General features: G+C 44.5%; 1 protein-coding gene across 1 annotated transcript in view; it reads left to right on the top strand.

Annotated features, from left to right (window-relative positions):
• The window catches only part of NPFFR1 (neuropeptide FF receptor 1), a 34,414-nt gene extending 8,120 nt beyond the window's left edge, over positions 1 to 26,294 (top strand). Inside the window, exons 2-4 of the mRNA XM_064269088.1 lie at positions 6,033 to 6,353; positions 21,610 to 21,709; positions 25,418 to 26,294. Of these exons, the coding sequence (XP_064125158.1) occupies positions 6,033 to 6,353; positions 21,610 to 21,709; positions 25,418 to 26,294 (1,298 nt within the window). The remainder of the gene's footprint in view (positions 1 to 6,032; positions 6,354 to 21,609; positions 21,710 to 25,417) is intronic.
• The last annotated feature ends 381 nt before the right edge of the window (positions 26,295 to 26,675 follow it).

The following is a 26,675-nucleotide window of genomic DNA, read 5'->3' as shown; positions in this document are numbered from 1 at the left end:
AAGATGGAATAGTTGCACACTTGGAATGTAATCACTGTCACCGAATTATGCGCAGAGAAATTGCTGGCGTATGTTTTGTTGCGTATATTTTCACTGCAATAAAAAAAGAGAGAGAGAAATAAATGCAAAACAAAAACAAAATAGATTACCGTGCCCCACCTCCAGGGTTTCTCTTTCCCTAGATGAGGGGTGAGGCCCCGAGAATTTGCGTTTCTAGCAAGTTCCAAGGTATTGCAGATGCTGCCGGTCATGGACCACACTTTGAGAACCACCATGTCTTCTCTCCAGCTCTGGACTTCCTATGGCCCAGGGCTTGATCTCTAAAATTGCCCTGGAGGCAATCATGATTCCCTTCTGAGACCTGGGAGCTCCCCCAGTAAGGGAATGGCTTAATTGGGCTCAACAGATGAAATTTTCACAGGATATATTCACAAGGGCAGATCCCAGGAAGGACAAGTCCAGGTGTTAATGAGGTCTCTCTGGCTGCTGGAATGGAGCCCAGGTGGAGCAGGAGACCTGCATGCTTCCACTCCACCCCACCCCTGGCCCAGGGGAGGTGCCAGAAAAAGGAAGGAGCCCCCCCCCCCCCCCCCGCCAGCCGAAAGGATCAGTCTGCAGTGCTGGAAGCTGGGCTAGGTATAGAGACTGATGCCCATTGCTGTGGGTTGAATTGTGTCTCCAAAAAATATCTGTCAGCTTGGCTAGGTCATGATTCCCAGCACTGCATGACCGTCTACCATTTTATCACCTGATGTGATTACCTATGTGTTGTAAATCCTATCACTAGGATATGATAAGGTGGATTAGTGGCAGAAACACTGATAAAATCTGCAAGATTAGATAGTGTCCTAAGCCAATCTCTTCTGAGATAGAAAAGAGAGAAGCAAGCAGAGAGACACGAAGACCTCATACCACCAAGAAAGCAGCGCCGGGAGCAGAGCGTGTCATTTGGCTCTGAGATGCTCCCAGATCAAGGGAAGACTGATGACAAGGACCTTTCTCCAGAACAGACAGACAGAGAAAGGCTTCCCCTGGAGCTGGTGCCCTGAATTTGGACTACTAGCCTACTAGACTGTGAGAGAATAAACTTCTCTTTGTTAAAGTCATCCACGTGTGGTATTTCTGTTATAGGAGCACTAGATAACCAAGATACCCACGCTCTGCCGAGGGTCTAGAGATGGGCAATGTCACTCCAAGACCCTTCCCAGGGGCGAACTTTAGAATTTGAGCTCATAACGGTTTCTCTGATGGCCAAGTGAAAGGACAGTAGGGGAAATCAGGCAGGCTGAGGTCTAACCCATCCACACCCAAAGATCTTCCCTGTCCTAGAGACTGATTTAGAGTTGATCTTGAGTTCAGCAAGAGTAAACTGCCTGGGGAATCTCCCAACACACACCCTACTAAGCAGTGCCCTCCATGGGGATCTTTCTAGAGGAGCCTGGAGAAGGCCTTATCTCGAAAAATGCCTGCTTATGCAGGACCCTGTCACTGGTGTCAGGACCCACCTTGCCTCTGCTCCACCTGGGCTCCGTTCCACCAGCCATAGATTTCATTAACTGCCAGGTGCCCCTGTGAATACATCTGTGAAAATTTCACAAATACTTATCAATTCAACAACAAATGGAATTGAACCATTCGCTGTGTGCAGGCATTGAAAAGATGCTGGGGATACGATGGCAAACCAGTCAGGAACAATCCCCACTCTCTGGGAGCTGCCTTTGAAGGGTGGGAAAAAGACAATAGCATGAAAACAAGATATTGGCAGATTGAAGAAAATAGACAGGATGCTGTAAGGGAAAATAGCAGGGTACTGTTATTAAAGAGAGTGATTAGGTTGGACTTCTCTGAGGAGATGACATTTCAGCTGAGATCTAAAGGAGCGGGGGAAGTACATTCCAGACAGAGGGAAGAGGAAGAGCAAAGGCCCTGGGTGACCAGCTGGTCAGGCCTAATGAGTAAAGAGGAGAGTAGCTCCGGATGAGGTCAGAGAGATGTCCACAGGGATGGGACCGTTGACTGGGAGGCCAAGATAGAGCTGGGATTGTATTTGAAATGCAGCGAGGGGCCCATCAATGACCATCAGTGACTGCTGAAAACATTAGGTCAAAAGCTGATGAGGAACTTTAGAATGGAGGGATCAAGCTGAAGCTACTGATGAAGCTTAGCATCACAAAAAGAGACCCTAAGACATTATGTGCCTGCTGGGTCAAGGGCAGGAAGAACACGTATGAAGCACCCTTATCCTCAAATCAAATTGAATCTAAACAAACCTCTGTGTCTAACCACCAATTACAGGAAATACAGGGGACAGATCACAGGACATGTTATATGACACCACAGAGAAGCAATTAGCAAAATCCAGTTTGTGGAAAACTCTGTAGGCAAGTGACCCAGTCCATATGGCAGGTGGAGTCGCTGCAAACAGCTAATGTGCCTTGGAAGAAAGGTCACTGAAAACCGTATGGGGCACAGCTCTACTCCGACACGCCTGCGGTTGCCATGAGTTGGAGTCGACTCAACGGAAGGTGGTAGTAACAGTAGTATATGACAAATCAACTGCAGAGGGGTGGAGAGATGGAGGGAGAGCTTGCAAACGAAAAGAGACTTAAGAACCACATCAACTAATCAAGGTGGGGATGGTGGTAGATTGTTATAATAGTGGCCCCTAATGAATCACGCTTCCCAGCGTCCACATCCCTCTTGCAATGTAATGTTGCTGCTCCTTCTATCAAGAGGTGGGATCTATTTCTCCACCTCCTTAAATCAGGGTTGACAATATGACTCTCTTTGGCTAATAGAATGTGGCAGAAGTGATGTGCAAGTTCCAGAGCCTAGGTCTTAAGAGGCCTTGTAGATTCTTTTGCTCTCTCGGAACCCTGAGACCACCATGCTGTACAGAAGCCCAGTCTAGCCTCCTGGAGGAGGAGAGGCCACATGGAGGAGAACCAAGACACCCGGCCAATAGCCAGTACTACCCACCAGACATGTAAGTGAGGTCATGTTGGGTCTTTCAGTCCCAGCTGAGCCATCAAATGACCATAGCCACGTGGATGACCCTAAAAGAGACCTGCAGAAGGACCACCCAGATTTCCAAGCTATAGTGCCAAGCCACTAAATTTTGGGATGTTTCGTTATGCAGTGAAGATAATAGAAACATAAATCTTGTTTGAATCCTGGCTCTAACACACCAATATTTTTTTTTAAATGATGAATCCCCTTTATGATATCTTTATGATATTCTCTTTTGTGTATGTTTGACGTTCTCTATATTAAAATAAAAATGTTGGAAATGGAGAGTGGTGATGGTTGCACAACATGAACGTGATCAACGTGACTGAAATGCACGTGTAAAAAATATTGAATTGGTAAATGTTTTGTGCTATGTATTTTTACCACAATAAAACAATAAAAAAGATTGAAGTGCAATTAAAAGCCCCTAGCTGGCCTAAGCAAGGGAGTGTTATCTCCTCCTCTTATCAGGTGTGGGGCTCCCGCTTCTCCACATCCACTAGAAGGTCCTCAGCTCCCACCAGCGAGCCTGGCTGCTGCACCTGCTGACCCTGCAGCCCTCGCAGGGCCAGATCTCCCCAGGCTCTGTGTAGCCTCCAGGTCCCAGCCTCTGGTGGGTCTCCAGGCCAGTGGCTGAGCTCTGCATGCAACAGAAGAAGACTCCCCAAAGACTCTTCATCCCCTGGAGAGGGCCACATTCGGTCCCTAAGGACAGCAGGAGGAGAGTTGATGAAACAACGTGAGTCATATCTAATGACTTCCCAGAAGAGCTGGGGTTGGACACTGAGCCACTCTCTTCGAAACATACACCAAAGCCTGAGGCTGACTCAGAGACACCTAGACCTACTCACAGGGCAGAGCCAGCTCTGCTGCCTACTCACTGTGTCACCTTGAACAAGTCACTGGGCCTCTCTGCTCCCAGATCTCCCAATTCAAATGAGGCTGGTACGGAACTTCATGGGGTGGCTGGGAGAGTTAAATGATATAATAGGTATGGATGTTGTTCTTGTTAGTTGGCCATCAAGTCAGCTCTGAGTCACGGCGACCTTATGTATAATAGAATGAAACATTGCCCGGTCCTGCGCCATCTTCATGATCATTGGTATGTTCGAGTCCACTGTTGCAGCCACTGTGCATTTTGATTGTCTTCCAGACCAGGGGGCTCTCTTCCAGCACTGCATCAGACAATAGCCTGTGGTGATCCACAGGCTTTCGTCGTCTAATTTTCAGAAGTAGATCACCAGGGCCTTCTTCTTTGTCTGTCCTAGCCTGGAAGCTGCCCGCTGTTGCTGAACCGGGGAAAGGGGGCCCTTCTCTGCCATGCTCAGACTTGCCAGTAATCTGGACACTGATCTTTCAGAAAGAGAAAGTACCTTTATTGCAATGTGCAGAGCAAGGAGCCAGGAGGAAGTTCCTCAGATCCAGCTCTCCAGCTATGGGGAAAAAACCAAAAAACAAACAAACAAAAAAACCAAACCCACTGCTGTCGAGTTGATCGCAGCGCATAGCGACCCTATAGGACAGAGTAGAACTGCCCCATAGAGTTTCCAAGGAGTGCCTGGCAGGTTCGAACTGCCGACATCTTGGTTAGCAGCTGTAGCACTTAACCACTATGCCACCAGGGTTTCCCAGCTATGGGGGAGCAGCTAATGGGGAGGCAGGGCTTATATGTGATTTGGGCAGCAAGATGGCAGCTGCACAGGTGTACTGGGGAGGGAAAATTCTAGAAGGAAGATGTTGCAGGAATTATGACGTCCAGGAAACAGGAGGTGATGTGGTTCTTGTCGGACCTCTCACTTAGGAATAGGATCAGGGTGATGATTTCCCTTCTGATTTGTTTCACCTATTGCAGCGTCCTCTGTTGAGGTCAATTAATGGTCACAGCTGGCCGTTCCGGCCATGCAGGGCAGGCCAAATCTAGCTTGGGCTAGTTTAAATACTAATGGAAATTTACTGGCATTCGTAGGATCAGGTTACACCACCACGGGTGATCCCCCTGGTATTTGAAATACTGGTGGCACAGCTCCCGGTATTGTAGCAACATGCAAGCCACCACAGTATGACAAACTGACAAACGGGTGATGGATAAGTATGGAAAGGCTTTGTAAAATCTGATGCAAACGGAGCAGCTGATCAAGACAGGAGGAGGTGAAAGATGGGTGATAGCTTTGCCTTTGGTTGTTCTTCTGGTGAATTTCATGTGTTCCTCTGCTCCTTAGCCCTCGTTCAGATTATCCTTTCATTTCCCCTTCTCTACTGCCTTCTTGCCTTTCCCAGCTAAAGTTCTCTGGAGAAGGTGAGAAGGGATGTCAAAGATTTTGAGTGTAGAGTAGTCAGGGTCCCAGAAGAACAGGTGGCACCCTCAGCATTTAACTGATGAAAGTTTAATGGAGGGACTTTATAGAGGTGTGGGAAGGGCTAAGAGGAACCAACAAGGGTTGGTAAAACACCCAAAGATTAGCAACCACAGGAAGCCTTGCCATCTGCAGGTCTGTTGGGTCAAGGAGAGGGAATAGTGTTACGGAAGTGTTGTCAAGAGCTACCATGGAAGAGAGGCCACCCAGCAGGAGCTGTGGCTGTAGAGAAAAGCAGCCATTGGCAAAATCAGGGCCAGGCAAGGAGAGAGTCAGGAAATAAATACCCTGACTTCTCTCTTCTCCCACCCTTCAGTCTCCTTCAGTGCCTTCCATTGACTGAACCCAGCCAGACATCAGAAGGTAAGGGAACTTGGATGATGCGAGTCCTTTGAGGCCAGCCTCTGTGGCACACAGCAGGGCTGAGAAGGATGGAGACTAGATGGGGGCAGAAATGCAAATTGAGAATAAACCACTTTGGGGAATATACAAGATGGGGTTGGAGGTATGAGATGAGGGCTTGAGTGGTCAGTGTTGAAAGTTTTAAATCAGTGCATCCAGTTGCAATTGGACACATGGTCCGGGTTTGGAAAATAGAAGGGTCTCATTGGTGGTGAGTAGTCAATCATCTCACCTTTTGCCTGGAATCCTGACCCATTGCTCCTTCAGTCCTAGGGAAGCCCTCCCAGCCCCCCAACGCCAGCTGGCCTAGAAGCCAGAATGGAAGTAGTGCTGAGGCTGACCCGGCTGCAAACCTCACCTTCTCCTCCTACTACCAGCACTCCTCGCCAGTGGCGGCCATGTTCATTGTGGCCTACGTGCTCATCTTCCTCCTCTGCATGGTGGGCAACGCCCTGGTCTGCTTCACTGTCCTCAAGAATCGGCACATGCGCACTGTCACCAACGTGTTCATCCTCAACCTGGCCGTCAGCGACCTGCTGGTGGGCATCTTCTGCATGCCCATCACTCTTGTGGACAACCTCATCACGGGTGAGTATGTGTGGTGGACGGTGGGGCTGTCTCCCTGTCCCCTCAGACAAGGCCTGAAACGGGAGCTCAGAAGACAGAAATCATTGCTGGGCTTGTCTCTTGGTCAAGTTAGCATTGTCTAAAGCTCTCAGGACAGTCTTGTGGCAGAGGGATTAGACTAGGAATAATAAACCTGTTGCCACTGAGTCAATTCCAGCTTATAGAGACCCTATAGGACAGAGTAGGAATGCCCCATAGAGTTTCTAAGGAGTGGCTGGTGGATTCAAACTGCTGACCTTTTGGTTAGCAGCCAAGCTCTTAACCACTGTGCCACCAGGGCTCCAGAAATAATAGATACTACGAATTAATCATTTTCTTTTTGCCAGGCATTGTGTTAAGTACTCTTCGTGTATTATTTTAATTAATCCTTGCAACAATCCAATGAAGTAGGTTTTATAATTATTCCCATTTTATGGATGAGGAAACCGATGCTCAGGCTGGCTAAGGGACTGGTCTGCAGTTATACAGCTAATAAGTGCCAAGGTCCACATTCTCACGCCCGTGCTCCTAACCAGTGTACCATATGGTCTCACCTCCCCATGTAGCTCCCACGGGCGGAACTAGAACTAAAATTTAAAAGCGTGAAAAGGACTGGGAACTATAGACCTTGCTGTATCCTTGTTGACTGGTGTGTGTCTGAGTGTGCCTGCAAGTGTGTGTGTCTGAGTGTGCTTGCAAGTGTGTGCATGTGTGTGTGTGTGCCTCTGTACATACATCTGTGCATGCGTGTGTGTGTGTGTGCGCGCACCTATTCGTGTACATGTGTGCATCTCTGCATGTGGAAAATGGTAGAGGGGCAGGTTTCCTCTGGATGAGGACTTAGAAATCCACTGTTTGAGCTGTTCAGTAAAAGAATGTCCTACCCAGTAGCTCACTGTCACAGAGTGTCCAGCCACTTAACAGGGATTTGGTAACAGCAGTAGATTTAAGCAGCACTAGACGACCTGACCTCTAAATACCTGCCTGAGCAGCCTGGAAATGTCAGAATGACCGCACTGCCATCTCCTCTCTCCCCTGTGACTTTCATGCTTCAGAATCAGAGTTCCTCAGACCCTGAGCCTCTGGGTGGGAGGGACAGTTTCCAGAGCTTTGGAGACCCCTAGAGGCCTGAGCTTGCAGGCTTTGAGCTCAGAACTCCCAGCCACTCAGGATCCAGGACTCGGACATTTTCTGTAGGATTATGAGCTCCAGAAGATGACATGCGTGCGGAACTAGGAAGGAAACAGTCTGAGTATTTTCCTCTAGTTTCTTGCTAGTTCAATTACTGTTTATGTTTTTATCAAGGATTTGTCTTGCTTGAGCAAATAGGCCATGGTTCTATAACAGGAGACGGCCGGTCTGCTGCTGCTCTTCTCTTGTTTGAAACTGGGGAACCTGGCTTGTCCGTGTTATTCAGGTGGACAGCCCCATTTGGAGGGATTTACCTGAACCAGGGCAGGGGAGCTGTGGCCTGTGTTTCCGTGGGTTCCAGGACCCGGGAAGCGGAGCTTCCCCTTGGCTGTACCCTATACTGGCTCTGCCTGGTGGAACCTTTTCTCATTGCTGGATCCCAGCTTCTTTCAGGGCTGCTGAGTATAAACTGTGCATCCTTCTCCCCAGTGCACACACATGCAGAAATGCACATATGTACACGAATAGGCACACACACACAACACATGCATACACACACATACACACTTGCAGGCACACACTCACACACACACACACCAGTCAACAGGGATATGACAAAGTCTCTAGTTTCCAGTCCTTTTCACACTCCTAAATTTTAAAAATTATTTGAACAGGTGAGCCATTCACGTGGTTCAACAGTCAAGAGCTACCAGAAGTGAAAACGGTTCCTTCCACCCCCCGTTGTCTCACTTCCCAGCTCCTCTCCTGGGAGGCAACCAACGATGCAAGTTTCTTGAGTCACTTTCCAAAAATATTCTGTGCAAGTACAAGCAAATTAAGGAAATGCAGACTTTCCAAACAGTCCATTCTGCACCTTCACTTTTTTTTTTTTAACTTAAAAACGTATCATGGAGTTTTCCATAGTAATAAATAAAAGTGCTTTCTCATTCCCTTTACAACTGCTTAGAATTCCGTCGTATGGATGTACTATAGTTCATTTAACTAGCCTCTTTTTCATGGGTATTTATGTTTCTAATAGAATCTTTTGCCATAAAACAAAACCTCAAAGAGCTTTTTTCTTTTTTCAAACTTAGGTGCAGACGGTTGAATTATTGATGTCTACATTTTGTGGCACTATATAGCATCGATCTGTTCCCAGACTCATTAGGAAGCCATTCGATTCTATTTAATGTATTCCTTTTTGTTTGTACACATTTCTACAAAATGTGCGTAGTGGGTACATGCTTGACATTTAAATATTTTTAAGGTATAATCTAACATACAATGAAATCCACCCTTCTTAGTGTATAGTTCCTCAAGGTTTGATAAACGTACATAGTCATGTAACTACCAATGCCATCAAGATGTAGAACAATTTCACCCCCCCCAAAAAATCCCCTGTGTACCTTTTAATCAATCCCTCTGTCTGCCCTCAGCCCCTGGCACCACTGACCTGTTGTCTGTCCCTGTAGTTTTGCATTTGCAAGAATGTCATATAAATGGAATCATACAGTATGGAGCCCTTTGAATCTGGTGGGCTTTTGTTTTCTGTTTTACTTTTTATTTCGAAATAATTTTAGACTTACAGAAAAGTTGCAAAAATAGTACAGAGTGTTCCTGTAAACTCTTCAGCCACTTCCCTCTAATGTTAATATCCTAAATAACCATAACACAAGCCTTGAACCCAGAACGTTAACGGCGATGCAGCACCGTGCACTCACCTGCAGACCTTAATTAGATTTCACCAATTTTTCCGAGAATGTCTAGTCCAGGATCCAGTCTAGGACCCAGATGGTGTTTAGCTGTTTTGTGTCTTTAGTTCCCTCCAGCGTGGCAGATCTTCCTTTGTCTTTTGTGACCTTGACATGTTTGAAGAGTACTAATCATTTATTTTGTAGAGTGTCCTGCAATTTAGGTTTGCTTGCTGTTTTCCCATAATTAGATTGAGATTATGCATTTTTGGCAAGAATACTACGGAAGAGATGTTGAGAAGGCACACGATGTCTGTATGTATTAATGATGATGTTAACTTTGGTCACTTGGTTAGGGCGGTGTCTGCCAGGCTTTTCCACTTTAAAGCTACTGATAATTTTTCCCTTTATGATTAATAAGCATCTTCTCGGGAGATACTTTGAGACTACGCAAATGTCCCCTTTCTCATCATATTTTTGCCCACCGATTTAAGCATCAGTTCATGGTTCCTGCCTGCAGCAACTATTCCTGTGGTGTTTTCTCAACGACCATTTTCTATTTATACAATCCCTTCGACATTTACTGATTGGAATTCTATTGTGTGTTATAATCCAATGCTATCAGTATTTGTTTTTGTTGTTTAAATTGCTCCAGTTTTAGCTATTGGGAACCCTTTCAAGTTGACTCCTGTGTCCTTTCAACATGCTGTCATGATTTTTTGTGTTTTCTCGTTTTCTGGCACCACACAGTGTTCCAGGTTTATCTTGGGTTTTCCCTGTTCCAGCCTGGAATTAACCATTTCTCTCCCAAGCTTTGATTCCTTTAATTGGAGAATGGTATTTAGAAACCAAGACCTGGGTGTTAGGTGTATTCACGGCTACTGGAGTGACATTGTTTGTAGGCCCTCTCAAGGGGCAGAGCTAGGAAATATATGTATACTAACACATACATGGAGCCCTGGTGGCACAGTGGTTCAGAGCTTGGCTGCTAACCAAAAAGTCAGCAGTTTGAATTCTCCCACCGCTGGTTGGAAACCCTATAGGGCTGTTCTACCCTGTCTTCTAGGGTCACTATGAGTCGGAATCAACTCAACGGCAATGGGTTTGGTTTTTTGGTTTAACACATACATATTTAATATACATATCTTTATTTCTGTATCTACTCACCTATTAAAAAAATTATATTAAAAACCGTGAGTTCCTACTGATACCTCTGATTCCAATCCAACACCACAGGATTTATTGTAGCTTCCCTATAGGGTCGCTATGAATCAGAATCGACTCAACGGCACTGGGTTTGGTTCGGTTCGCTCGGTTCCCCTTTTCCTTATTTGTAATTTATTTCTCTTTACCTATAACTTATCTATTCAACCTTAGTATACACATAAAGTCTTTTCAGTATTGCTAGCCCACAGTACTTTGAGAAATTTATTGAGATACCATATTTGAGTATAGTTCTTTTGTCTTTAGCCTTATAGTGTACAGTCCAAATACTGCTTTCCGAAGTTACTTAGGTTAGTTCCTTTCTTCCCTAGCCCCTTCAGTGTGGTTATATATTATTCATTTGTAATGCAGTTAGGTTTATTTGTATTCCACATTGGATTCACCCCACAACCTGGTTAGATTTTAACAATTTATTTTTTGGAGTGTGTGCAACATTTCCATGGTTCTAAAAGTCAGAGCTGTACATACTTCCCTATCAGCTCTGCTAACCAATGTCTCCATCATTTCCACCTCTTCTTACCCACCCATAGGTAACCAATCTTGTTAGTTTCTGATTTATACCAAAAAAAACTAAGCCCGTTGCTATCGAGACAATTCCAACTCATGGCAACTCAGAATAGAACTGCCCCATAGGGTTTCCAAAGGAGTGACTGGTGGATTCAAACTGCTGACCTTTTGGTTAGCAGCCAAGCTCTTAACCACTATGGCACCATGGCACCATTCTGGTTTATACTTCCTTTGTATATATGAGCAAATAAGTATACGTTTTCTTCTATCCTCTTCTTTGTGACATGAAGGGTAATATACTAAGCCACTCTTTGCACTTAGCAATATTTCCTGGAAATCACTGCATAACATTTCAGAGATCTTCTTCACTCTTTTTTACAGCTGCATAGTATCCCATTGTGTGGATGTACCATAGTTAATTCAACCACTCATTCATATGGGCATTTAGGTTGTTTCCAGTATTTTGTAATTATAAAAAAAAATTTTTTTTTATTATAACAGTGCTGCTATTAATAACCTTGTGCATATTTTATATTGTTGGAGGAGTATATTCGGGGTAATACCACAATTCGATTGCTAGACCACAAGGTAAATGTATATGTGGTTCTGTTAGATATTATCATATTCCCCTCCAGAGGAGCTTATCAGTTTGCCTTCCTGCCAGCATTGTCTGAGACTGCCTGTTTCTCCATAGTTTTGTCAGTGGAATGTGTGTTATGCTTTTCATTTCTATTAATGAGGTAACTGAGAAACGGTATCTCAGTGTTGTGTTCATTTTTCTAATTATGAATGAGGTTTGAACACTCTTTCAAATGTTTAAGGGCCACTTTAAAATGTTTTCTGAATTGTTTACGTATTTTTTCTGTTCTTCTATTAGATTTTTAGCCCTTTCTTCCTCAATTTTTTCCTAGCTTCAAATGCATTTATTCGAAAATGAGAAAGACAAAAAAAAAAAGAAAGTATCATGTCAACTTTAAATGAAGAAAGAAATAGTAGAACGGGCCCTCAGAGGTTGAGTTCGACCTCACAGATTTGTCTCTCAATTTTTGTTAAGCGTTCTTTGTATGTTAAGAATAATAACACCTTGTCTGTGATACATGTTGCGTATGTTTTCTCCCCAGTTGTCAATTGCCTTTTGACCTTCTTTATAGAAATCTTTGCTAGGCATTAAAATCTGCACAGTTAGATTTCTTGGTCTTCTTTTCTTATTGCCTCCGGATTTTGAAACAATGAGAAAGTCTTTCTATATACATAGGTTAAAGAAAAACTTACCCATGTTTTTTTCCTAGTGCTTGTACAGCTTCATTTTTTGTTTGTTTGTTTGTTTTTATTGTGGAGAAAGTCTATCGGGCAGTTCTACTCTGTCCTATAGGGTCGCTATGAGTCGGAATTGACTCAACAGCAGTGGGTTTGGTTTGTTTTTTGGTTTTAAAGTGAAACTTTACAAACCAAGTCAGTCTTTCATACAAAAACTTATATACAACTCCTAGTTGCTCTCCCTCTAATGAGATAGCACACTCCTTCCCTCTACTCCCTATTTTCATGTCCATTCGGCCAGCTTCTGACCCCCTCTGCCCTCTCATCTCCTCTCCAGACAGGAGCTGCCCACATGGTCTCATGGGTCTGCTTGATCCAAGAAGCTCGCTCTTCACCAGTATCATTTTCTATCCCATAGTCCAGTTCAATCCCTGTCTGAAGAGTTGGCTTTGGGAATGATTCCTGTCTTGGGCTAACAGAAGGTCTGGGGACCATGATCTCTGGGGTTCTTCTAGTCTCAGTCAGACAATTAAGTCTAGTCTTTTTATGAGAATTTGGGGGAGTTCTCCTGCTCCCTCAGGGTTTCTCTGTTGTGTTCCCTGTCAGGGCAGTCATGGGTTGTAGCCGGGCACCCTCTAGTTCTTCTGGTCTCAGGCTGATGTGGTCTCCGGTTTATGTTGCCCTTTCTGTCTCTTGGACGCATAATTACCTTGTGTCTTTGGTGCTCTTCATTCTCCTTTGTTCCAGGTGGCTTCAGACCAATTCATGCATCTTAGATGGCTGCTTGCTAGCATTTAAGACCTCAGGCACCACTCTCCAAAGTGGGATGCAGAATGTTTTCTTAACAGATTTTATTATGCCAAGTGACTTAGACGGCCCCTGAAGCCATGGTCCTGAAACCCCCACCCCTGCTGCACTGGCCTTTGAAGCCTTCAGTTTATTCAGGAAACTTCTTTGCTTTTACAGTTGTGCTGACCTCGCCTGTGTTGTGTGTTGTCTTTCCCTTCACCTAAAATAGTTCTTATCTACTATCTAATTAGTGAAAACCCCACTCCCTCCCTCCTTCCCCACTCTCGTAACCATCAAATAATATTTTCCTCTCTGTTTAAACTATTTCTTGAATTTTATAATAGTGGTCTCATACAATATTTGTCCTTTTGCAACTGACAATTTCACTCAGCATAATGCCTTCCAGATTCCTCCATGTTATGAAATGTTTCCCAGATTCATCACTGTTCTTTATCCATGCGTAGTATTCCATTGTGTGCATATACCATAATTTATTTATCCATTCATCCATTGATGGGCACCTTGGTTGCTTCCATCTTTTTGCTTTGATAAACAGTACTTCAGTGAACATGAGTATGCTTATATCTGTTTGTGTAAAGGCTCTTATTTCTCTAGGATATATTCCAAGGAGTGGGATTGCTGGATCCTATGGTAGTTCTATTTCTAGCTTCCCAAGGAAGCGCCAAATCACTTTCCAAAGTGGTCGTACCATTTTACATTCCCACCAGCAGTGTGTAAGTGTTCCCGTCTCTCCGCAAACTCTCCAACATTTATTATTTTGTGTGTTTTGGATTAATGGCAGCCTTGTTGGAGTGAGATGGAATTTCATTGTAGTTTTGATTTGCATTTCTCCAATGGCTAATGATAGTGAGCATTTCCTCATGTATCTGTTAGCTATCTGAATGTCTTCTTTAGTGAAGTGCCTGTTCATTTCCTTTGCCCATTTTTCAATTGGGTTATTTGTCTTTTTGTAGTTGAGTTTTTGCAGCATCATGTAGATTTTAGAGATCAGATGCTGCTCAGAAATGTCATAGCTAAAAACTTTTTCCCAGTCTGTAGGTTGTCTTTATACTCTTTTGGTGAAGTCTTTGGATGAGCATAGGTGTTTGATTTTTAGGAGCTCCCAGTTATCTAGTTTCTCTTCTGGTGTTTGTGCATTGTTAGCAATGTTTTATATACTGTTTATGCCATGTATTAAGGCTCCTAATGTTGTCCCTATTTTTTTCTTTTATGATCTTTATCATTTTAGATTTGGCATTTAGGCCTTTGATCCATTTCGAGTTGGTTTTTGTGTATGGTGTGAGGTATGGGTCTTGTTTGAGTTTTTTGCAGCTGGATATCCAATTATGCCAGCATCATTTGTTAAAAAGACTGTCTTTTCCCCATTTAACTGACTTTGGCCCTTTGTCAAATATCAACTACTCATATGTGGATGGATTTGTGCCTGGATTCTCAATCCTGTTCCATTGGTCTATGTATCTGTTGTTGTACCAGTACCAGGCTGTTTTGACTACTGTAGCGGGATATAGGTTCTAAAATCAGGTAGAGTGAGGCCTCCCACTTTGTTCTTCTTGTTCAGTAATGCTGTACTTATCTGGGGCCTCTTTCCCTTCCATATGAAGTTGGTGATTTGTTTCTCCATCTCATTAAAAAATGTAGTTGGAATTTGGATCAGACTTGCATTGTACCTATAGATCGCTTTTGGTAGAATAGACATTTTTACAATGTTAAGTCTTCCTGTCCATGAGCAAGGTATGTTTTTCCATTTATGTAGGTCTCTTTTGGTTTCTTGCAGTAAGGTTTTGTAGTTTTCTTCGTATAAGTCTTTTACATCTCTGGTAAGATTTATTCCTAAGTATTTTATCTTCTTGGGGGCTACTGTAAATGGTATTGATTTGGCGATTTCCTCTCTGATATTCTTTTTGTTGGTGTAGAGGAATCCAACTGATTTTTGTCTGTTTATCTTGTATCCTGATACTCTGCTGAACTCTCCTATTAGATTCAGTAGTTTTCCTGAGGATTCCTTAGGGTTTTCTGTGTATCAGATCATGTCATCTGCAAATAGAGATACTTTTACTTCTTCCTTGCCAATCTGGATGCCCTTTATTTCTTTATCTAGCCTAATTGCTCTGGCTAGGACCTCCAGCATAATGTTGAATAAGAGTGGTGAGAAAGGGCACCCTTTTCTGGTTCCCGATCTCAAGGGGAATGCTTTCAGACTCTCCATTTAGGATGATGTTGGCTCTTGGCTTTGTATAAATGCCCTTTATGATGTTGAGGAATTTTCCTTTTATTCCTATTTTGCTGAGAGTTCTTATCATGAATGGGTGTTGAACTTGTCAAATGCCTTCTGTACATCAACTGATAAGATCGTATGGTTCTTGTCTTTTGTTTTATTTATATCATGGATCACATTAATTGTTTTTCTAATGTTGAACCATCCCTGCATACCTGGTATGAATCCCACTTGGCCATGGTAAATTATTTTTTTGGATGTGTTGTTGAATTCTATTGGCTAGAATTTTGTTGAGGATTTTTGCATCTGAGTTCATAAGGAATATAGGTGTGTAGTTTTCTTTTTTTGTGATGTCTTTACCTGGTTTTGGTATCAGGGATATGCTGGCTTCAGAAAATGAGTTTGGGAGTATTCTGTTCTTTTCTATGCTCTGAAATACCTGAACGTTTTGTAGAACTCTGCGGCGAAGCCATCCAGGCCAGGGCTTTTTTTTTTTTTTTTGCCGGGGGGAGGGGTAGGGGGGAGTTTTTTAATTACCTTTTCAATCTCTTCTTTTGTTATGGGTTTATTTAGTTGTTCTACCTCTGTTTGTGTTAGTTTAGGTAGGTAGTGTATATCTAGAAATTCATCCATTTCTTACAGGTTTACAAATTTGTTGGAGTACAATTTTTCATAGTCATCTGATATGATTTTTTTTTTTTTTTTTCAGTTGGGTCTGGTTATTTGCTTCCTCTCCTGTTTTTTTGTTTTGTTTTGTTTTTGTTTTTTCAGTTTGTCCAATGGTTTTATCGATTTTGTTAGTTTTTTCAAAGAACCAGCTTTTGGTCTTGTTAACTCTTTCAGTTGTTTTTCTGCTCTCTATTTCATTTAATTCTTTCTATTTGTTCAAGCTGTAGGGACAATTCTCTGTTTTTGACCCTTTCTTCTTTTTGTATGTGTGCATTTTTAGATATAAATTGACCTCTGAGCTGTGTCCCAACAGTTCTTAGAGGAAGTGTTTTCATTCTCATTGGATTCATTGCTTTCTTTATTCCATCCTTATTGTCTTCTATAACCCAGTCGTTCTTGGTTCTTGAGCAGGGTATTGTTTAGTTTCTAAGTGTTTGATTTCTTTTCCCCGCTTTTTCTGTTATTGATTTCTACTTTATGGCGTTATGGTCAGAGAAAATGTTTTGTAATATTTTGATGTTTTGGATTCTAGTAAGGCTTGCTCTATAACCTATTATGTGGTCTATTCTAGAGAATGTTCCATGTGCCTTGGGAAAGAAAGTACACTTGGCTGCTGTTGGGTGGAGAGTTCTGTATACGTCTACGAGGTCAAGTTAGCTGATTGTGGCATTTAGATCTTCTGTGTCTTTATTGAGTTTCTGTCTGGATGTTCTGTCCTTCACTGAAAGTGGTGCGTTGAAGTCTTCTACTATAATTGTGATGCTGCCTATGTCACTTTTCAATGTTGTTAGAGTTTTTTTTATGTATCTTGCAGCTCTGTCAATGGGTGCATAAACATTTAATATGGTTATATCCTCCTGGTATATTCTCCCTTTAATAATTATATAGTGTCCTTCCTTATTCTTTATGGTGGATTTGACTTTAAAGTCTATTTTGTCAGAAATTAATATTGCCACTTCTGCTTTTTTTTTTTTTTTTTGATTGTTGTTTGCTTGATATATTTTTTCCCATACTTTGAGTTTTAGTTTGTTTGTGTCTCTAAGTCTAAGGTGTGTCTCTTGTAGGCAACATATAGACGGGTCATTTTTTTTTAATCCATTCTGCCACTGTCTGTCTCTTTATTGGTGCATTTAGCCCATTTACATTCAGCATAATTATGGATAGGTATGAGTTTAGTGCTGTCATTTTGATGTCTATTTTTGTGTGTTGTTGACAGTTTCTTTTTCCCCACTTAATTTTTTGTGCTGAGTAGTTTATATATTGTCTTTTCCTCTTATTTGTTGTTGTTGATTTTGTTTTTGCTGAGTCTATTTTTTTCTTTTATTTTATTTTGAAGGGTAGGATTGTTAGTCTCCTTTGTGGTTACCTTAATATTTACCCCTATTTTTTATGTTTAAAACTATCTTTCATTTCTTTGTATTGTCTTGTCTTCCTCTCCATATGAAAGATCTATGACTGTATTTTTTAGACCTTCTTTATTGATTTAATCTTGTCTTCTTTTACATAATGACATCGCTGTTTCCCTGTTTTGAGCCTTTCTTTTATCTTGATTTATTTTTTTGATTTGCCTGTGTTGACATCTGATTGCTCTGCCCAGTGTTCTCGTCTTGGGTTCATATCTGATGTTATTCATTTTCTAGCCAGAGAACTCCCTTTAGTATTTCTTGTAGTTTTGGTTTGTTTTTTTCAAATTCCCTAAACTTCCGTTCATCTGGAAATGTCCTAATATTGAGTTCATATTTGAGAGACAGTTTGCTGGATATATGATTCTTGGCTGGCAATTTTTTTCCTTCAATGCTTTATATAACTCATCCCATTGCCTTCTTGCCTGTACGGTTTCTGCTGAGTAGTCTGAGCTTATTCTTATTGACTCTCCTTTGTAGGTGATTTTTTGTTTATCCCTAGCTGCTCTTAAAATTCTCTTTTTATCTTTAGTTTTGGTAAGTTTGATTATAATATGCTTTGGTGACTTTCTTTTAAGATCTACCTTATGTGGAGTTTCATGAGCATCTTGGATAGATGTCTTCTCATCTTTCACAATATCACGGAAGTTTTCTGCCAGCAAATCTTCAACAATCTTCTCTGTATTTTCTGTTATCCCTCCCTGTTCTTGTACTCCAACGACTCGTAGGTTATTTCTCTGGATAGAGTCCCACGTGATTCTTAGGGTTCTTCATTTTTTTTTTAATTCTTTTATCTGATTTTTCTTCAAATATATTGGCGCCAAGTGCTTTATCTTCAGTCTTACTGATTCTACCCTTCCACTCGCTCAATACTGCTTGTCTGACTTTCTATTGAGTTGTCTAATTCTGTAATTTTATTGTTAATCTTCTGAATTTCTGATTGCTATCTCTCTATGGATTCTTGCAGCTTATTAAATTTTTTGTTATATTCTTGAATAACCTTTTTAATTTCTTCCAGTGCTTTATGTGTGTGTTCCTTGGCTTGTTCTGCGTATTGCCTGATCTCCTTCCCGATCGCATTCCTGATGTCTTGAAGAGTTCTGTATATTAGTCTTTTGTATTCTGTATCCAGTAATTCCAGAAAGGTACCTTCATCCAGAAGTTCCCTTGATTCTTTGTTTTGAGAGCTTATTGAAACAATCATGGTCTGTTTCTTTATGTGATTTGATATTGACTGTTGTCTCCGAGCCATCTATAAGTTATTATATTAGTTTATTTTATGTTTGCTTACTGTATCCTAGCTTCTTGCTTTGTTTTGTTTTGATATGCCCAAATAGGTTGCTTGAGTGAGCTAGCTTGATAATTTTTGCCTTTGAAGCTCTAACGTCCTGTCACCAGATGGTTAGAGCTGCTATCAGGTATATGAGCTTAGGAGTCCATTCGCTTTTCTTGTATGGATTCAGCTCAGTGTCCAGGTAGCTGGTCATCAAGTGTGTGGTACAGGCTCTGTCCTACAGTTTTAGAGGGGCAGGGGTGATTGGTATAGGTGCCAGTATCTGGTTGCAGCAGGGGGTCATGCTCTGAACAAGGCAGGGGGCTGACAACTGTTTCCCAAGTGTCTGTGAGGAAAGTGCACCCCTGTTCCCTAGAGCGCACAGGTGGGTGGGTTCTGCAGACAGACCATGGGCAGCCAGTGCTTTTGGTTGTAAGGACTGGGAGGTACTAGTTATCCTTGGACACCTGTCATGGGTGGTTGGGTGACCTGAGTGGAGTCACCAGTCCTTAGGCCCCTGATGTGGGTAGGTCAGGACCCTGTTTAATAGGCAAAGTGGTGTCAAACATCAAACACCCACCTCTCCACCACACAGCTGAAACAGTTGCAGTCTGCCAACAAGGGCCTATTCTCCTGAAATAGGCCCACACAGGTCCATGCCGGGGGTGGGGTGGGGAGGGAAAGGTATTCAAAATCCACGGACTGTTTATGCCTGGACAGGAGCCTCTTCTGTCCTGAGCTCCCCAGATTAGTGGAGCTGGCAGATTATCTTTTCCCCCAACTGCAAATTTATTTCTTCTCCAAGGCTGGGAGAATGGCTCAGAACGCACAACAGAACCTATCTCAGGCCCAAGGAAATCGACAGCCACAGAAGCCTGCTTGGGGGCAGGGGGCACAGTAAAATATACGGAAATACTTGGGCTTTGTCGAGAGCGCCATTCTTCTCTGGTTCCAGAGGTGTGAGTTGGCTGCGCGGCTGGCTGTTTCTCCCTGAGGAAAGTGTGGTCGAATGCTACCAGCAGCCCACTGCAGTCTGAGGGTTCCTGGTGATTCAGGTCTGGCAACTCCTCTTCGCTTCTGAACCGTCTGTCCCTCCCCTTAATACTCAGTCCGTTTTTGAACTTTGCCTTTGATGTTCAGGGCTCTTAGTTTGTGCTAAATATAATCATTTCACTTGTTTTTGAGGTCTTTGTTGTAAGACGGTTCACTGGAAGCATCTGACTACTCCGCCATCTTGGCCCTGCCTTTCTCTCTCTTTTTCTTAAAATATTTATATCCCTGATCCACCTGAGTTTATTCTTGCGTGTGGTATAGATATGGTTCTAATTTTATGTTTTCCCAAATGGCTATCTAGTTCACCAAGCCCTTTTTATTAAAAATTCAGTCTTTGCCACAGTGATTTGAGATGCCACTTTTATCATATACTAAATTTCTGTTGTACTTCTATTGTATTATTCTGCTGATCTATTTGTTTACTCCTGTGGCCGTACCATACTGTTTTAATTATAGAAGTTTTATAGTATATTTTAATGTCTGGTAGGGCTGTGCCCCCACCCCCCAATAGTTTTTCTGTTTCAAGATTTTTCTGGCTATTCCTGTAGATATATTTTTAATTAAGTGGTTTCGTGTTATAGATCTCATTCTAGTTCTTACTTTTGTTGCTAAACATTCAATCCATGTTGCCACATGTGCATCTAATTTGCTTCTCCTAACTGCTTCCTGATACTCCATGGTGAGTATCCACCACATTTTACCCTCTAATCTCCCAGGGATGGACACCCGGGTAACCACCATCCAGTGGAGTGGTAGAGTTGGCTAGTACTCGTTCATGAGGACTGATTTTGCACATTTCTCCCCAACTTTGTGCTCAGTGACGCTATATTGGTAGTTTGAAATTTGCCATGTAGGGAGATTTACACCACAGAAATTGGCAAATGCTACGAATCAGGGCTTTTTTTTTCCTCCCTGAGACAGCTGGTTTAGCACAACTTTCCATCATTGTAAATAACATTGTAGTGAACATCTTTATCAACCCTGGAGGAATGTCTTTGGGATAGAAACCTAGGAGAGGAATTACTCTGTCAGAGAATTTGCGCATAATCAATTTTCCAAAATAGACCAGTCTGCTGTGTACAGTAGTGCTGACTTTCCATGATACTTAAACTTGCCAGCACCCAGACCTGACTGTCAGCAGGAATCCATAGGGGTAAGGAGATGCTGAATGCATTTATCTCCCTGTGCCAGGTCTCATGACAAAGCTAAAGTCCAAGGATCAAAATGAGGATTCCAGGTAGGAAGATGGGCTGGGAGGCAGGATTGGTTTGTCCTAGCAGTTCTCAACTTTGGTTCTCAACTTGAATCCCCTGGGTAGATTTCAAAAATACTAATATCTGGATTCCAACCCCAGAGATTCTGATTGTAATTGTTCTGGCATAGGCCTGGGTATTGGTTCTTTTCAAAGCTCCCCCAGGTGATTTGTGCAGCCAAGTTTGAGAACCACTGGCCTAGAACCAAGAAGCCCTATTGCCACAGTGGTTAAGCCCTCGGCTGCTAACTGAAAGGTGGGCAGTTTGAACCCACCAGCTGCTCCATAGGAGAAAGATGTTGCAGCTGTTTCCGTAAAAATTTGCAGCCTTGGAAACCTATGGGACAGTTCTACTCTGTCCTATAGACTCACTATGAATTGAAATTGACTCGATGGCAATGGATTTGGTTTGGTTTTTGGTGGCCTAGAGCCAGGGGCAGGGCTATGGGAGCAGAAAGCTGGGCAGTGCTGAGTGGATCTAAAGCTCATGGAGAGAAATCATAAGGGGACACACTTTGGTCAATATAAAGAATGTCTCTCTAATAGTCACAAGTATCTGTGGTGATATGTGCTCCTAAGGATGTGGTGAATTCTCCATTCCTGGAGGTATACAAGCAGAGGCTGAAGGACCACCTAGCAGGACGTGGTAGAAAGACCCAAGCCTCAGGTGGGACCAGGCTTAGATGACCTGGAAATCTCTGGCTCTTAATGGGTGGGCCATCTCTCACTCTGTGGTGGCTTCTGTCATTGCAGGGTGGCCCTTCGACAACACCACATGCAAGATGAGTGGCTTGGTGCAGGGCATGTCCGTGTCAGCGTCTGTTTTCACCCTGGTGGCCATTGCTATGGAAAGGTGAGAAGTTTCCTGCTGGGTTATTCTGGGCTGACTAGGACTCAGCCCCTAGGAGGAACCACTGTCTCCTTTACTGGACCAGCTGGAAGCCTGGGCTGCTCTGCCAGTAGGTGGGGGCTGAGTCCTGAGCCATAAAGGGGAGGGTTGTCAAGCAGACTGCCCTCTAGGCTTGGGGAGGTGCAGAGGACACCACCACCTCCCTCCAGAAGGCCTAGAGGCAGCTCCTGAGGAGGCTTAATGGGGATTCCTGGGGCCTGTGAGGACCTTGAGGGAAGACCATGTCTCCTGAGGGGCAGCAATTCTGCCAGGAGCCTGTATGGCTGGGAAGGAAGGGTTTCTCCCTACTCCTTCACTCCATCTTGCTGGTCCTGGTAGTCCAAGCCTCGCTCCCCATTTCCGCCCCAACTCCCGCCACTTCTGATCTTTCAACCCCAGATTTTATCAGATTCTTTGATAAGCGTTGGTCTGCAAATGTGGCCAGAGGTAAGGAACAGATCTGGAGCCCAAGGAGGCTTTGCAAACAATAAAGCACTGAACTAATGCAGTATAAGTCTTCCTCCTTCCCAGCGGGATTAGTGGTGTAAGGACTTCCTCTGGGTGCTTTCTCCCAGAGTGTAGGGGAGGTGGTCGGAGGCAGGCAAGCAGGCTGGAAGTGGATTTCGTCCTCTTTGTCTTCAAACCTCCCCCACTACTGCCTAGCTGTGTGACCTTGAGTCAGTCACTCAACTACTCTGAGCCTTGTTTTCTTATCCGTAAAATCGAAGCATAGTAAAAACCCTACAGAGTGCTTGGGAAGACTCATACTCCACATGTTAAGCTTATGCACAGTACCCGGTACAGAGTACAAACGTCAGCTGTTAGTACTTTCTTTCTTATAGCCACACCTCCTCTTTGTCCTCTTCTCCCCAGCATAGGTGCTTCTTAGCTCCTCCCTTTCTAGACTCTAGTGTTCTCAACCCGTCTCCACCTCTGCTCCCACCAAAGCTGATCTTTTGTAACCCAGTGAAGAAGGCAGCTGGGGTGATGGAACTGGGCTCCTGTCTTTCCAAGGCCACTAAGCAGCTCAGTGATTGAGGGAAGTCCCTTCTCTTCACTGACCTTTGTTTCACTGTCATTGTTGAGTAAGTTTATGTGAATGTGCAACCTCTCCCAGTGGTATCTGTAGTATCTTCCTGGACTATCTAGACCACCAACCTCCACCCACCAACTGCTATCGCACTTACAGTCAGTACTACGTGCTTTAAGAACTCTGTTCTCTGACTGTTGAGTGTGCAATGCCATGAAGCCAGTAGGTCAAAGTCATACGGCTGAGACAGCAGGGCTTGAGTCAGGCCATGGGAGAGGTAAGAGGTGCTGTCAGACAGGGGAAAGACTGGGTAGACAGAACATACACATGAGGCAGGACACAGCTTGGTGAAGTAGAAAGAGCACTCTGCGGGGAGTTAGCTCTACACCTGTGTTCTAGTGCAGGCTGTGGCGTTTTCACTCCCTTCCCCTCTCTGGGCCAACTTGCTCGCCTTTAAACAGCTTGACTAGGCAGTCCTAAGATCCCCATTTTTTTGCATCAATAGATAGAGGAAGACATTCTAGGCAGTAGGAGCCCACCGTTGTTCTCACTATGAAGCATTCATCATGTGTCAAGAAGCATGTAAGTGTAATCTCAATCCTCCAGCAACTCTATAGAGTAGGTAATGTTATTGACCCCGCTTTACCGATGAGGAAACTGAGGCTTAGAAGGATCTTAAGTAAATTGCCATTCTGGTCACTCATGCACACATTTACTTAACAAAGTCTGGGAATACTGAGATGAGAAGACACAGCACCTGCCTTCAAAGAGCTTGCACTTGAGCAATTGCCTTTGAGGTAGGGGTGAGGTTTCCTCTTTCTTCTCCTCTTTTTCCTCCTCTTCCTCCATCAGCAGATCTCAACTCTGGCACCCAAGGAACTTTGGGGAAAAAAAAAAAAAAGCAGAGCTCAAAACCTCTTTCGAGGCTAATTAGATTGGAAACTTTGGCCATGAAAACTGGGCACAGATATTTTAAAAAATGTTTTAGAGGCTTCTGATGTGCAGCATCGTGGAGCCAGACAGGTCCAGGTTCAAGGCTGCTCCTTGTGAACGTGCTAGCTGTGTGAGCTTGAGTTAGCTGCTAACACCTCTGAGTGCCCAGTTTCTTCATCAGTAAAATAAAAGAAGTCCATTGTCGTCCAGTCTGTTCCCACTCGTGGTGATCTTGTGGATCAGAGTAAAACTACACTCCATAGGGTTATCAGTGGCTGTAATCTGGAATGAGGCTTTGGTAGTTCAGAGGTAGAATTCTCACCTTCCATGTGAGAGACCTGCATATGACTCCAGGCCAATGGATCTCATACGCAGGTGCCACTTATCTGTCAGTGGAGGCTTGCATGTTGCTATAATGCTGGACAGGTTTCTGCAGAGCTTCCAGACTAAGACAGACTAGGAAGAAAGGCCTAGTGATCTACTTTCAAAAGTCAGCTAATGAAAAGCTGATCGATCACAACGGTTCAGTCCCCAACCAATCATGGACATACTGCACAATCAGGCAGCATTTTTTTTTGTTTTTCACTGATGGATTTTCTTTATTGAGATATAATTTACATACCATAACATTCACACTTTTAAAGTGTACAATTCAGTGGTTCTTAATATATTCACGAGGTTGTACAACCGTTACTGTTCTCTAATTCCAGAATCGCCTCACAGAGAAACCTGTACCCGTATTAGCAGTCACTCCCCACTCTCCCCATCCCCCAGGCCCTGGTAACGACTATTCTACTTTCTGTCTCTATGGATTTGCCTATTCTGGTTATTTCATGTAAATGAAGTCATACAATCTATGGTCTTTTGTGTCTGTCTTCTTTCAGCCAGCATCATGTTTTTAAGGTTCATTCCTGCTGTCGCATGTCAGTACCTCCTTCCTTTTTAATGGGACCAGGCAGCATTTTGTTCTGACGTGCATGGGGCGGCCATAAGTCGGGTGCTGACTTGAGGGCAGCTAACAGCATCAACAATATCGCAGAAGTAAATTGCAACGCCTTTCTCCCACACTGCGGCCGGGTGTGTTCGAACCGCCAACCTTTTGCTTAGTAGCCCAGCACAAACTTTTTGCACTATCCAGGGACCTATCTGTAAACTAAGGGTGTTAAATAATAACTGCTGCTGAGACATTCTAATGAGGAAATGGGACAGAGGTGTCCTAATGTGGTGGGGGTGCTAATGGAAGGATGCTGGCCAACATGACATACAGACTATGCGTCACTGTAGGCACCACACCTGGATGCACCAGTTTTTCAGGAGGGCCCATAAACAGCTGAAATGGTTTCCTTTGACACACCTAATCACACCACTCAAGGACAGAATGCTTATTCTGTGAGCTGCCAGCTCAGCGGTGTACCCGCCAAAGTACGCAGGCCGGATTCCTTGTTCTCACACTGTCTGCAGCTTTCCCCTCCCCCTCTCTTCTACATCCTGTTCGTGCCTCCGTTTCTTGACTACTCAAACAGGAGCTGACACCCTCCCAGGTGAGAAACCTCTGTGTTTGCCAACTAATTCACGTCTGAGCTGTGCTCCTTGGGCAGCCTTGGGCCCAGTGATGAATAGGTGCCATGATGAATGTAAAGTCTTCACAGCGATGACTTTACAGTGAGGTCCCCTGTCACGTGCTTCTCTTTGTTCTTCCCTGGCCGCAGGTTCCGCTGCATCGTGCACCCTTTCCGCGAGAAGCTGACCGTGCAGCAGGCGCTGGTCACCATCGTGGTCATCTGGGCCCTGGCCCTGCTCATCATGTGCCCCTCGGCCGTCACGCTGACGGTCACGCGTGACGAGCACCACTTCATGGTGGACGCCCACAACCGCACCTACCCGCTCTACTCGTGCTGGGAGGCATGGCCCGCCCAGGGCATGCGCAGGGTCTACACCACCGTGCTCTTCTCCCACATCTACCTGGCGCCCCTCGCCCTCATCGTGGTCATGTATGCCTGCATCGCCCGCAAGCTCTTCAAAGCCTCGGGCCCTGCCCGGGCCGGCGAGGAGGCGACCACGGAGGGCGGGCGGGCGTCCAGGCGCAGGGCCCGGGTGGTGCACATGCTGGTCATGGTGGCGCTGTTCTTCACGCTCTCCTGGCTGCCGCTCTGGGCGCTGCTGCTCCTCGTCGACTATGGGCAGCTCAGCGAGCCGCAACTGCACCTGGTCACCGTCTACGCCTTCCCCTTGGCCCACTGGCTGGCCTTCTTCAACAGCAGCGCCAACCCCGTCATCTACGGCTACTTCAACGAGAACTTCCGCCGTGGCTTTCAGGCCGCCTTCCGCGCCCAGCTCTGCCCGCTGCAGTGGGGGAGCCACAAAGAGGCCTACTCGGAGAGGCCCAGTGGGCTCCTGCGCAGGCGGGCCCTCACCGACGTGCATCGCAGCGACTCCGGCCTGCCCTCCGAGTCGGGGCCGAGCAGTGGGGCCCGCAGGCCTGGCCGCCTCCCGCTGAGGAATGGGCGGGTGGCCCACCATGGCTTGACCCCGGAGCGTCCTGGCTGCTCCCCCATGCCCCTCACCACACCAGCCTGGGATCTCTGAGGTGGCTCAGGGAAGGCAGGCCCGGTACCGAGGGCCCTGACTGGAACCGTGGGGTCAGGGCAGATGGGCGCGATGGCATCACCCTCTTAAAAACAAAGTTATGCGCAGCTGCTTGTGATGTCTTCTCTATTGCCTTCATCCCCACAGATGGAGGAAAATGAGGCCAAGGGGAAAGGCCTTCTGTGTGGTCAGCTTGACAATCATGGTCTCATTTAATTCTAACGAGCCTTTGAAAATAGGTTTTCTTATCCCCTTTCTACAGATGAGAAAGCTGAGGCCCACGGTGGAGGCATGACTAGCTGAGATCTCTCAGCTAGAAATCTCACCTGAGCTTAGATGACTCCAGTGACTTTCCAATGGCTTTCACCATTTCAGCTGTCT

This window comes from Loxodonta africana, chromosome 16 (assembly GCF_030014295.1).
Source record: "Loxodonta africana isolate mLoxAfr1 chromosome 16, mLoxAfr1.hap2, whole genome shotgun sequence".
NCBI lineage: Eukaryota > Metazoa > Chordata > Mammalia > Proboscidea > Elephantidae > Loxodonta > Loxodonta africana.
Note: the sequence above shows the minus strand (reverse complement) of the source record. Positions and strands in the feature narration are given on the sequence as shown.